Consider the following 13,760-nt stretch of genomic DNA (forward strand, 5'->3'; position numbering starts at 1 on the left):
TTTGACAAAGAAGCCAAAACCATCCAGTGGAAAAAGTTATTCCTAATAAATGGTGGTCAATATGTAAAAAATGAAGAGATTCATATTTGTCACCTTGAACAAAAGCTCAAGTCCAAGTGGATTAAGGACCTCAACATAAAACCAGATACACTCAATCTAATAGAAGAGAAACTGGGAAAGAACCTCGAACTCATCATGGACATAAGGGAAAATTTCCTAAACAGAACTCCAGTGGCTCAGGCTCTAAGATCAAGAATTGATAAATGGGACCTCATGAAACTGAAAATCTTCTGTAAGACAAAGGACATACATAGTCAATAGGACAAATTGGCAATCTACAGATGTGGAAAAAATTTTTCACTAACCCCACATCTGATGGAGGGCTAATATCCTAAATATTTAAAGAACTCAAGAAGCTAACCTCTAAAAAAGCCAAACAACCCATTTAAAAATATGGGGAGTAGAGCTAAATTGAGAATTTACAACAGAGGAGCACTTAAAGAAATGATCAAAGTCCTTAGTCATCAGGAACACCAAATTAAAATGACCCTGAGATTCCATTCCACCTAACAATCAGAATGGCTAAGATAAAAACCCTAGGTGACTGCATATGTTGGTGAGAATGTGGAGAAAGAAGAACATTCCTCCATTGTTGGTTGTACCATTACGAACTGGTATAACCACTCTGGAAATCAATCTGGAGGTTCCTCAGCAAAATTGGAAATAGACCTACCTGAAGACCCAGCTATACCACTCCTGGGCATACCCAAAAGATGCTCCATCATGTCACAAGGGCACATGCTCAACTATGTTCATAGTGACCTCATTTGTGATAGCAAGAAGCTAGAAACAACATAGATGCCCTACAACAGAATGGGTACAGAAAATGTGGTCCACTTACACAATGAAATACTACTCAGCTATTAAGAACAAGGACATGCAAATAGATGGAACTAGAAAATATCCTGAGTGAGGTAACCCAATGACAAAAGAACATATATTGTATGTACTCACTGATAAGTGGATATTAGCTCAAAAGGTCCCACAATGGATGAATACAGAAAAAAATGTGGTTCGTTTATACAACGGAATGCTATATTCAGATATCAATAATGAGGACATCATGAGTTTTGCATGCTAATGGATGGAACAAGAACACATCGTCCTTGAGGTATCTTAGACCCCCAAAGACATGCATGGTATGTACTCACTAGTAAGTGGATATTAGCTAAAAATGTACAGAATACTAAAAGAACTAAGTGAGGCTGCCTCAATCCCACTTGGAGATAGAAGAAAGTAGAGAGCTGTGGGGAGGGTAGGGAGGAGAGGAAGAAAAAGGAAATATGATCAGGTATTGGGGGGAAGCAGAACCAGGAGTGAAGCCCCATGGACCAGCAGAACGAATGAAAATATACAACCTCAGGAGGTGGGCACTGGGGAGACCCTCTAGAATGTACCAGAGACCTGGGAGGTAAGAGAAGAGAATCTCAAGACTCAAAGACCTTAGATGAAATGCCTATCAGTGGTGGGAGGAAACGTGTAGAATCTACCTCCAGTAGAAAGACAGCATCAAATGGAGGGATGGGTTTGCCATCCCAGTCAAAAGCTCTGACCCAGAATTGGTCCTGTCTAAAAGAACTGCAGGGACAAAAATGGAAAAGAGCCTGAGGAAAAGGAGGTCCAGTGACAGACCCAAATTGGGATCCATATCAATGGGAGGCTCCAAGGCCTGACACTATTACTGATGCTATGGCATGCTTACAGACAGGAACCTAGCATGGCTGCCCTCTAAGGCCCATCAAGCAGCTGACTGAGACAGATGCAGATATTTACACCCAACCAATGGACTGAAGTTGGAGACCCCTGTGGTTGAATTAGGGAAAGGCTGGAAGAAGCTGAGGAAGGCAATCCCATAGGAAGCCCAGTAGCCTCAATTAACATGGACCTCTGAGATGTCTCAGACACTGAGCTACCAGCCAGGCAGTATACACTAGCTCGTCTGAAGCCCCTTCCCAGGAAGCAGAGGACTTCCTGGTCAATCCTCAATAAGATTCACCTAACCCTTGAAAGACTGAGACTCCAGGGAGTGGGTAGACCTGTGGAGGTATGTGGGGACATCCTCTTGGGGGCAGGGGAGGAGGAAAGGGATGAGGAATTGTCGGAGGACTGTAAAAAGATTTAAAAATTAAGAAAAGGAAAATGGCTTCCAGACTCCAGCTTAATAAAGAAGCCCCATACATGAAGATAATTAGCTAATCCTGGCAAACACCATGTGCATCAGTGTGCTACAGGCACTTACCTGCATCCTTGCAGGGTTCGCCGCATTTGCTATCCTTCTGATTCTGTCCACCAGGAGTATCTGATTCGGAAGGTGATTCTGAAAGAAAGGTGAAAACGGAACAAGCCGTTCTTTTGGTTGGAGTCTTTTCTGAAAGAGCTGCTTGAGGCTCTGCTGCTGGGGTGTAGTTCTCCAATCCTGCAGCATGGGTATTTGTAGGTGTTTCCACTTTCACATGTTTCTGTGGCTTGAGAGTCAGAGCCTTATAGTCACAGAGTGACTTGAGCTGAAACTGCTTCAGATGTTTCTCCATAGTCTCAATGATGCTCTTTGGCTGCCCATTATCACAGCTTAGCGAGGGGATCTCTTGCTTTATCCTTCTGGACATATTTTCTTGTGGCGCTGACATGGGGCGCTTGCAGGAAGGAGGTTTGGATCCAGGCTCAATCTTGATTGGCCTGCGCATCTGATTATGACCAGACTCACACTGGGATTGCTGCATTTGCTGCTGTTCTTGCTTCTGTAAGAGAAGCCACCTTAAGGCGGCATGCTTCTGAGTGTCCTTCTGAGGAGGGGTCTGTGTGTGACTTCCCCTTGGCTCGGGCACAGGAAGTGCCTTTGCTTGATTAGGCACCAAATACCTCTGCTGAGCAGCTTCCTCCTCCTGGCTTCTGTCTTTAAGGCCCTGTAAAGACGAAGCTGGTTGAGGCTTCTGCTCTTGTTCTTGAAAGCACCTGTAACGAACATCCTGATTTGGGGTCACATTATTCGGGAAACACTGCATGTTCTGCAGGTCTGGGGCCTTAGTATTTCCTACGAAGAGGTCAGGATGTAGAATTTGTTCTCTACTCTCAGAAGCTGGGTGTAGGTCATTTGAACAGGTAATCTGTAATTTGCTTGAATTTGGTGTTAAGATCTTCATATAAGGGAAATTTTTATTTCTCTTCTGTACTTGCTCCAACCCCCCTTGGGTATTGTGAGTTTGGAAATTACTTGATTTTGAATACTGATTTTTGCCACAAAAGCTTTCTTCCACTTTCATCTGGCCAAAGCATGAGCCTTCTCTTTGCTTATCAACGCTGCCTTGGAGAGGAGAGAAAGTCTGAGACACTTGTTCTTTATTCTTCCTCTGTAACTGATACTGCTGCTGGCAGATTGGAGGGAAATTTGAGTTCTGGGATACTTGTGTTTGTGCTGCCTCCTTATGAGTAGTAGTATGTTGTAAAAAGCTTGAAAATGGTTGAGTCTCTGTGGCCTGTTGACTCAAATGCTTATCGGTGGGTGGATTTACTCTTTGCTGGAAATGATACTGAGGAACACCCGGTGCTTGCAGGTGAGCCTCGGATGACAGATCTGTCCCGGGGATGCACTCCTGGTATGAAGTTTTCTGGAACTGTCGATGTTGGTCCCCCATGCGTGGAGAGGATCCTTGATTAATTTCCACTTGGTACATTGGTGACTTCGGCTCTGGCTGAGCTGTTTTCGGGATGTAAGGTAGCGTTTGGAATCCTCCTGGTATGTTTACATTGCCAGTGGATGGTTTGGAGCTCATCTGATTGGCAGGGCTGGTCTGAGAGTGAAGGACTGAGTGCCAGGATGTATCCTTGCATTTCGTCTGATGGAGTGCTTCACGAAAATGAGATGCCTTCAGTTCTATCCAGCCGGGTGCTGCCTGTGCAGAGTCTTGCTTCTGTTTCCCATTTGCGTCCTTCAGAATCTCTTGCTCCCTATGTCCCATCAGATACTGGCTATGTTCCTGTAAATCTCCACTGTGGCCATGATTTGGCAGGTAATACATGAGATATTCTGACATTTTCCTTGACTTTTCAGAGCACAGTGGGACACAATCATTCTGACGCTGTTCTGGAAGCATCAAGGGGGGGTTAGGTGTGTGTACAGATGGATTCAGACTCTGGCTAGACAATGGCTTGGGCTGATGTTCTATTTTCCCTTCCCTTAAAAGACTTAGGTTGCTTTGGTTGGGGTAGTGATGGTGTTCTCCCAAAGCTACATCATTCAGAGTCCCTTTTCCTTCTGAAGGAAGCTGGAGAACAGGACGGGGAGGAAGGGATTGTGATGGCGGGGTTATGGTAGTGGCAGAAATGGAATCTGTAGGGAACATTGAGCTTTGCCTGAAGTAAGCACCATTGGTTTCCTTTTGTTTTAAATACTGTTGAGAGCTGCCATGAGAAGCTTGCAAACCACTGTCAGAACTAGGGTAGTATTCTTCAGCAAATAGCTTCATGTTTCCTTGGATGTTTTTGTTTTCTGCACGAGATGGGCATATCTCCAAAACTGACTTTTCTTGGTGTTCTGCTTTCTGCAAAGGACAGGTACCTATTACTCCCGCTAGCTTGCTGGCATTATCAGCATCACAGGCCTTAGTCACCATTGCAGCTGGCTCTGGAGGCAGCTGGGAGCTTGAGGTCTGCATGAAATTGATCTGTGCTGAGGTAAGCGATGGTTGAGGGATCTCACGGGACAACTCGATAGCAGCCCTAGTGCTAGGGGCGTTCACATGAGATGTGGTGTTCTGCGTGGCAATGGAGACACAATCTGGATAACACTGAGTGTTTTCCACAGAAGGGGCAGAAACTGTAGCACCGTTAGGCATTAGCACAGCCTTGTTTTTAAGTAATGTAATGTTCCTGCCATTTTCCCCTTCCTGCTCCTTGAGAAGCTGAAACTCTGTATGTTCAACTCCATTGTAGTTCCGTGTTGGGAAGGCATCTATGTCTGCGACTGCACTTTGCTGGGCAGAGGTCACTGGCTCTCTGTTATCACTTAGTTCGGGGACATTTGGCTGACTACTGCTTTTACCTGGGTTTCCTTCTTGGCTTTCCCCGAAGTTACTACTTTCTCCCTTAGATTTTTGGTCTAGTTGCAATTTTGTGTTCAGATGGAGCCCAGAGAGAGATGGTTCACTGACTGTGCGTTTTATCCCTCCATTTTGTAAGCACCCGGAATACCCTCTGCCTTCATGTATGAAGTCTGGACTCTCATGACTGCTCTGGCTGCCTTTCATGTGGGATATTCCATAGCAGCTTTGGAAAGACTGCCACTTGGTGTCTCCATTGACTTCTGGATGAGGTCTCTCTGCTAAAGGGCTTCCATTCTGGAGTTTGACAGCCAGAGGTTCCTTATGGCTGAGGGGAGGGAATGGGCTTGGTCTGGTGCCCTCAGCATGGGTGGTTCTGTCCTGTTCCATCAGGCTTGCTTCGGGGCCATCCAAAAGGCTGCCCTTTGAAAGAATCCTAAAGACATAGAAACAAAAATTCAACAGCATTACAATAATACCAATAACTAGATGTAGCAATCGGATGGTCATTTTTATATTTTAGCCCGACAGCTACTCTTGTCTTCCCAGATGTTTTTTCCACAAGGGACAGATGCAAGATTTCTGCAGGTGAAATGATTCAACAAGAACACTTGCCACCAATGCTGATGACTTGATTTTGATCCCCCAGCACCCACATGAGAGGGGTGAACTATAAATTGTCTCCTGAGTCCTACATGCCTGTCATGGCACCCATGCACACATACACACATACACACACACACACACACACACACACACAGAGCAAATAAATGTAACTTCAAACCATTCAAACCCTAACAATTGGTTTCATATGCAAATATGTATCTTCCCTATTCTTTAGTTTATAGCCTAGCAATGACATCCATGTAGAGTGGCTAATCCAGTTAATTTGCACACATGTATACACCTAAAGAATAAAAAAAATATTTTTTTGTCCAACTACTTATTTAAAGGTATTTATAGTAGGGAAGGGCACTATTTTGTCTGGACTAAAACAGTGTTGTTAGATTGGTACTTTTTTTTTCTTTAAAGATTTATTTTTATTTATTTTATGTGTATGAGTACATTGTAGCTGTACAGATGGCCGTGAGCTATTGTGTGTGGCTGCTGTTGATCTCAGGACCTCTGCTGACCCCACTCGCTCCGGCCAGCTCACTTGAGCCCACTGGCTCCAGTTCCGCTTGCTCCAGTGTAATTTACTGCAGCTGTCTTCAGACGCACCAGAAGAGGTCCGATCTCATTACGGGTGGTTGTGAGCCACCATGTGGTTGCTGGGATCCGAACTCAGGACCTTCGGAAGAGCAGTCAATGCTCTTACCCGCTGAGCCATCTCGCCAGCCCAGATTAGTACTTTTTAGACAAGACAAATGAAGCAGAGAAATAATATAGAAATGCTGAAAAGCAACCCTGAAGTTATTATTAGATTTACCAGGACATGATTTTTTTACACCTTTAATTCCAATTAGGCAGGAGGATGTGAGTTCTATGACAGCTTGGTCTTTATAGTGAGTTCCAGGCCAACTAGAGCTATATAGTGAGAGCCTGCCTCAATAGTAAGACTATACACTAGTCAATGAAGAGAACCAACTGGAATGCTCCAAAGTTTCTAAAGATTTAGTAAAGTAGCCAAAAAAACAAAAGCTTTAAAATCTAAGCAATCAGAAGTTTTATGACAATTATATTGCAGTTATAACAGAATAAATAAACTTAAACATTCTATGTACAGTAAAATGCTGTAGGCAAGAGAAGTGGAGGAATGGTGGGAAAAATACAGGTCACAGGTGATGTCCTGAAAAGGGGAGCAGTGGCCTGTAGGGTTCCCAGGTATCTAACACTCATTTGTTTCAACAGCTACATGGAACTCTATGGCTGTCCCAACAATTTTCATGTCTTATTGATGAACTTTACATGGTTTCTAAACTTCTGCTGAAAAGAATGCCTAGACTTGCTTAACAAATATGTAACAACTGGCCAAAAAGCAGCTGAAGAGCACCAATGAAGAGAGCGTTGCTCAACTGCCTTTATACCTTTAATAATGTGCATTACTTAATAAAATTTAAAACCAATTCTTCTACGAGACAAAAGTCTTTTTTATGTGGTTTACCTCCTTCCAAATTTGAAACAACAGGAGACTGACATCATACCCAACACATACCCAACACATTAGACATGAGTACATGGTCACCAACAACTACTGCACCCTTGAAATATGACTAAGTGAAAAGCACTGAAGTCTTAATTCTAAAGAATTCCACAGCGAGCTAGGGATGTAGCTCAAGTGCAGTGCCTGTCCGGCATATACAGCGCCCTGGCTTCAGTCCCCAGCACTGCAGTAGCTAGGTAGAAGGCACAGGCACAGAATAGAATCCTAATCCTCCAAAGAACGACAGGGGCAACAAGCAGGAGGCCAAGGCTGTTCTCAGTGGCACAGCGAGTTCAAAACCAACCAGGCTCAAAATGGCATCAAACATTGAATGACATGAAACAGAAACATTTAATTTCACTTTTTGAAATTTAAGCTTCCATGTCATGTAGCATCATATTTTTGTGGGCCGTTCTGGGTTTAAGTAGGAAGGAAACTGGGAGGAGGGAAAGAAGAGTCAGGAGAAAAATAAAGTGTATATTCTTTTGGCAACTGTACATCCAATTCGCATATAGCAATCAAGTGTTATTACTTACAGCTACATACATGCGCACAGTCCTGATGTTAAAAAAAAAATCTGCAGGCTCTGTATAAAGTGTCCTACTTAATTGAAGTGTGAAATACATTCAAGACCTTACTGGAGAGATGGATCAGCGGTTAAGAGCACTTGCTGCTTGCTCTTCCAGAGGTCCTAAGTTCAATTCCCAGCAACTACTTGGTGTCTCACAACCATCTGTAATAGGATCCGGTGCCCTCTTCTGGTATCTGAAGAGGGCAACGGTGTACATATACATACACACATACACACACACACACACACACACACACACACATATACACACACATACACACACACACACACACGGAATCTAATGTATCAAAGTAAAACTTATTAGATGAGGCTCAAATATTTGTTTTTCAAGACAGGGTTTCTTTCTCTGTGTAGCCCTGCCTGTCCTGGAGCTCACTCTGTAGACCAGGCTAGCTTCGAACTCAGAAATCCACCTGCCTCTGCCTCCCAAGTGCTGGGATTAAATGGTGTGTCACCATTGCCTGGTGAGGCTCAAAAATATTTTAAGCAACCTGGCATGGTAGCACATGCCTTCTAATCCCAGTACCAGGGAGGTAGAGGCAGGCAGATCTGGTCTACAAAGGTCAACCAGAGAAACCCTGTCTACAAACAAACAAACGAACCTTGAAGCATTATAGTAGCTCTTAAGAAATTGGTAGCAAAATGAAATTTATATTAGTGTGAAAATTAAAAAGAATTTATTTCCCGGGTAAAGCAGCAGATGAGGAAAACTAACAGCTAACCTTTTAATGGAAGTCCAGGGAACTTGGACACTGTGTCCTTGAGAGCTCCTGGTCAGGCCCTGAAAACAACCTATCATTGCCTTTGCCTTCACTAGACGTCCTAAGCTATAGGATCCTGTGCCTATGTGAACAGGCATCAGCCTTATTATTTCTAGTAGAGAGAACAAAGAGCTGCCATGCTCCAGTTACCTGGCTCATGGAGGTTTGCTGTCTTTTCCTTAAGCTTACATAAAGTCATGGTTGTTTAAGACAGGAAGAATCTGTGGGCTGTATTTGAGATATTTACCTAATAGTTAAGATATTAGGTTATTTTTAAAATTTAAATGACTGTAAAACAAGGATCCATTTTCAAATAACTATAAACTTTTGCTGGAGTTATTTCTTGTGGACTCCCTCCCCAAAGCCCGAACAGTAACGCAGCGCTGTGGAAGCGGCTACATTCAGTAGCTCCACCTCCATTGAGCAAGAAGGAAGTTTCTGATTGGACTGTTATACTGACGTAGTTTGGGGGAAGGGTTTGCCCCAGGTATTTTACCTGTTGCGGGAACAAAGGAATTACATTAAATTCAAGATGACTGAGTGACCAGACCTCGTGTTGTCTAATGTTTTACCTTTTCCACGTGGGCACGGTACAGTATGGCTAGCCTACCTCTTCTTATCTCCTTCAATCTTTTCCTGTCCATTTCTTACTCCTATTTCCAGAGTAACTCTTTAATTCTTTTCATGTTGGATCTGGATTCCAACAATTTCTGCATGGTTTTCCTCAATCCACTTCCTATTACTAATAGCATAGGGTTGGGCAGGTTATAGAGGCTTATTTTGGCTCTTTATTCTCAAGTGGAACAGACTTCCTGCTGTTTATGTCTGGGGGTGGTCCAGGCCATGATGGCGTGTGTGTGTGTGGGGGGGTGCTGCTCTCTTTTTTATAAAGTCCCCATCAAACACCTGAGTTGGACCCCCAAACTCCTGCAAGTTGTCATTTGACCTCCACACTCCCATGAGAATCTCGCCCCACGACCCCAGATTTAATCACGTCTGGATGCCCTATGACTAGATAACAAGCGCCTATCAGTTCCTTGCTGAGGATTAAATTTCAACCACATTTTACAGGAGGAGGAAAAATTGTCACATTTCCTTTCCCTGTTGAAAATAACAAACACAGGCTTCATTTATTATCTGCTCTTAGAAGTGAACTGATGAGATTAGATACTTCTAAAGTAATGCAATTACTGGAGATTTACAGATGGTACCATCATTTATTATACCTATGTTTGTTTGCTACATGAAGAAAGTTGTCATTTCAACTAAGGAATGTCATCATCATCAGAATCATTACTATTATTGTGAGGCAGGGTCTCTCAAGCTGGCAGTCACACCTAGCTTGGAAAGCAGTTTTTAAATTTTTTTAAAGATTTATTATTATATCTAAGTAAGACACACTAGAAAAGGGCATTAGATCTCATTAAGGATGGTTGTGAGCCACCATGTGGTTGATTGCTAGGATTTGAACTTAGGGCCTTCAAAGAGCAGTGCTCTTACCCACTGAGCCATCTCACCAGCCCAGGAAAGCATTTTTTGTAAGAGGGATTAGCCAATTATCACTTATGAGGATGCTGGCCAATGAAAATTAGGGTACCACTTTTCAAAATGGTTTCACACACACACACACACACACACACACACACACACACACACACACACACCACAACACAAGTATAGACCAAAGGTCCTTTGGGAAACCTGCAAAGTCTGACTAGTGAAGCTTCCCATGAATGCTTCAGATCTCACATAATAACAGCTATACTTAAAAAGACAAATAACTGATTTTAAACATATTATACTTAAGGCTCATGGCTAACTGCAATCTATTGAACTCCACCATAATTTTGTTAGGAATTAGTACCTAGGGCTATTTAAAAATTATCAAATTAATCTGTTAGTTTAGACATCGAGTGCAAGCTCCCTGAGTCCCACATATATTTTAGTAGCCATTCTTGGCTATCAGAACTGTACTGATAAGAGCTCAGAATCACAGAATGACACTACCTTTAAAAGACTACAGGGGCTTTAAAATGGCATTCAAATGAGATGCCATGTGACCATAACTGTTCTAAAGATGTTAGGAAGTGTTTCAGAAGCAGGAAGGACCTCATTTTCTCTCCCACTGCCTGAGAAACTGGCTCCTGCTGGGGACAGGCAGCTCTCGGAAGCCTTTCCCATCACAGAATACAAAGGAAAACACGGTTTAGGGAGATTTCTACCTTGAATTCCTATTTTGCTCTTATTTGAACCTATCTGCAGGCTTCTTAGCAATACTCTGAAAGGTAGTTTGATACATGTCTATGGGCCTGTAGTTATTAACAGGATTAAGAGCATTTGCTTATCTTTAACCAGGGCCTAACTCCCTCATGTGGCCTGAAATAAATAAAATATATAGCACTTAGAATATGAAATGTGAAGTTCCTGTAGAGTTATTCTGAAGAGCCCCCCTGCCACACTGTGGCTGCTAGAATTACAGGTGTGAGCCACTGTAATGGCTGCTGCTCATTCCCTAAAATACGAGGTTGGGCTCAAAAGTTCTGATAAATTCTTATTCACGGGCTGGAGAGATAGCTTAGCAGGTAAGAGCACCAGCTGTTCTTCCAGGACTGGGATTTAATTCCTAGCACCCACAAGGCAGGTCAGAATTGTTTCTAAGTCAAGTTGCATACATACGTGTATTCCAAACACTAATGCACATTTTTAAAAAAGTGACATAAAAGATGTGACGACAGCTGACATAATTTAGAACCCACTATCCATATTTTTATATTTACCTGCTTATTCAAGTAGCCTAATATACTTCACAATGACTGGCTGGCTGAGGAACCAAATGTAGGTTTTATCAACTATAAATACACCCCCTTTTGTTGTTGGAAAGCTTAAGGGTAAAATTATAAGAAATGTGCCACCATTCCATGACATCAGCTAATGGTACATAGACTTTACAAAGCATGTTTATGCCGTGTGTGGAGGCACATCCCTTTAAACATGGCACTCAGGAAGCAGAGGCAGGTGGATCTGAGTTGAGGCCACCCTTGTCTACTATAGTGAGTTCCAGGATAGCCAGGGCTATGCAAAGAAACCTTGTCTCAAAAAACAAAAGTATCTTCATTGAAAACACATCTCTTGATTGTTAGCAAGCATTTAACAAGGAAGGTTTTAGCAGTCTCAGTTCTCCTATGAGTTTAATTTTGTGCTTTCTCCTGCCTGTGACAATAATTAATTATAAATTCAAGTCACATCAACAGCATCTGTGAAACAATTACTGCACAGAGGGCTGAGTCTGCAGTCTAATCCATCATAATTATGACAGTCCTCTTTCAAGACACTATGATGCATGACTTAAAAATAGCACATTAGCGTGCAAATGGATCAGCATCTCATTTCACCAATGCACATTTAGCGCTGTAATGTACCCAGCGCCATTTGACTTTCTCTGAATCCCTTAGATGATACCTATATCTCTCACCATAGAAAACTGCAGATGATGCTCAAAATTTGGAAGGCTTTGTTTGTTTTTTTGGCTTACTGGTTTTGTACAATGGTATGGATTTTCCAGCTCTAAAAGTAAAAATACACTTATACAAGAAATACAATAGGGCAGTAATTTTTCCTATAAATACTTTCACTATATACTAATAACACACACACACACACACACATAAAATCAATGAATCATGTTTGTGTGTGAATTTATCCAGATAAATGGAGGCACACACTTATAGCTCTTATGGGCAGGGAATGGATCTAATAAAGTCCATGTTCCGGTATCAACTTTAGGGGATCACTGTTTGTCACCCTGTTATTTCCAGCAATACGCTTTCTTCTTTTTGGTAAACTCAAATTGTTAGGAATTATTTCCTTTTTTCATTTTTTATTTTTTGGTTTTTGAAACAGACTTTCTCTGTGTAGTCCTGGATGTCTTGGAACTCACTCTGCAGAGCAGGCTGGCCTTGAACTCAGAAATCCGCCTTTGCCAGTACTGGGATTAAAGGCATGTACTATCACTTCCTGGCTGGCTAGAATGATCTCTTGGCATGGAGAAAAGCTGAGAAAGCATACATAGCAATAATCTCCAGAACAATGTTATATTCTTATTAACAAAATGGAACACAGTTTATATCTACCATACATTTATTTCAAGATTATGTCCAGTGAGCCGTTGTAATGGTAACCCCAGATCTAAAGACTCAAGGACATCCTGGATTACCCAGCAAGCCCAGATCTTGATCAAAGAGTCCAGGACAGCAGACATCATTATGCACTGGAGTGCCCTTGAAGACCAGGCTCCTGTGACCCAAATGCCTCTTTTGAGTTCTTACATTCTAAATCTACCAAATCCCTCCATTTTAGTTTTCATTTGTCCATCCATCCAGGATGTCGGGGCTCCTATTCGACCACTCTCTACCTCCTTCCCTTGAAGCAGGGTCTCACTCATGTTGTATTTGAGTTAGTGGCCAGCAAGCCCCAGGGATCTTCCTGTCTTTCCCCCTGCAGCACTGGGTTAACAGGCATCCATTTAAATGCAGGTGCCCAGAGCCTAGCAGAGGCTAGCAGTGTTGCAGGCTATTGGATATGAATGTTGGGAACCAAGTTCTGTTGAGCACCTTTAACCTGAGCCATCTCATAGCCCTAGTTCAGTTTTAGTTGATTTGTATGTATGGTTCCTACTTTTTTAATAAGAAAAATGTACGGGAATCAACAGCGACTTATATCACCAGACTGGCCTTGAACTCTGTACAGCGGAGGACGACCTCCAGCCTTCACCTCCAGATTACAAGAGGCTGAGTTTACTCTCTCCCTCCTGGTGAGAACTTTCTATAATGGAGCATTGAGAGAATGTACTTCCATCTCCTGAAAGGCGGCCTGCGGGGATAGGGAAATGGCTCAACAGTTAAGAGCAATTGCTGCTCTTCCAAGTTCACTTCCCAGCACCCACATGGCTCACATCTTCTGTACTCTATCTAGTCCCAGGGGATCAGATGCCCTCCTCTGGTTTCTGCAGGCACCAGGCATGCAAGTGGTGCAGATATAGACATATAAAAGCAGACAGACAACCACAAAATTAAAAATTTTTAAATTAAAAAAGAAGCCAGATGTTAGTGGCACATATTGAATCTTAGCACTGGGGAAACAGAAGCAGGCAGATCTGTGAATTTGAGGCC

General features: G+C 42.6%; 1 protein-coding gene across 6 annotated transcripts in view; it reads right to left on the reverse strand.

Annotated features, from left to right (window-relative positions):
- The window catches only part of Tet2 (tet methylcytosine dioxygenase 2), an 87,132-nt gene that overhangs the window by 21,758 nt on the left and 51,614 nt on the right, over positions 1-13,760 (reverse strand). For all 6 annotated transcript variants that reach the window (XM_031375572.1, XM_031375573.1, XM_031375571.1 and 3 more), the window contains one exon: positions 2,300-5,532. In XM_031375572.1, coding sequence (XP_031231432.1) covers positions 2,300-5,486 — 3,187 coding nt within the window. In that variant the 5' untranslated portion in view covers positions 5,487-5,532. The remainder of the gene's footprint in view (positions 1-2,299; positions 5,533-13,760) is intronic.

Source organism: Mastomys coucha, unplaced genomic scaffold (genome assembly GCF_008632895.1).
Source record: "Mastomys coucha isolate ucsf_1 unplaced genomic scaffold, UCSF_Mcou_1 pScaffold16, whole genome shotgun sequence".
Taxonomy (NCBI): domain Eukaryota; kingdom Metazoa; phylum Chordata; class Mammalia; order Rodentia; family Muridae; genus Mastomys; species Mastomys coucha.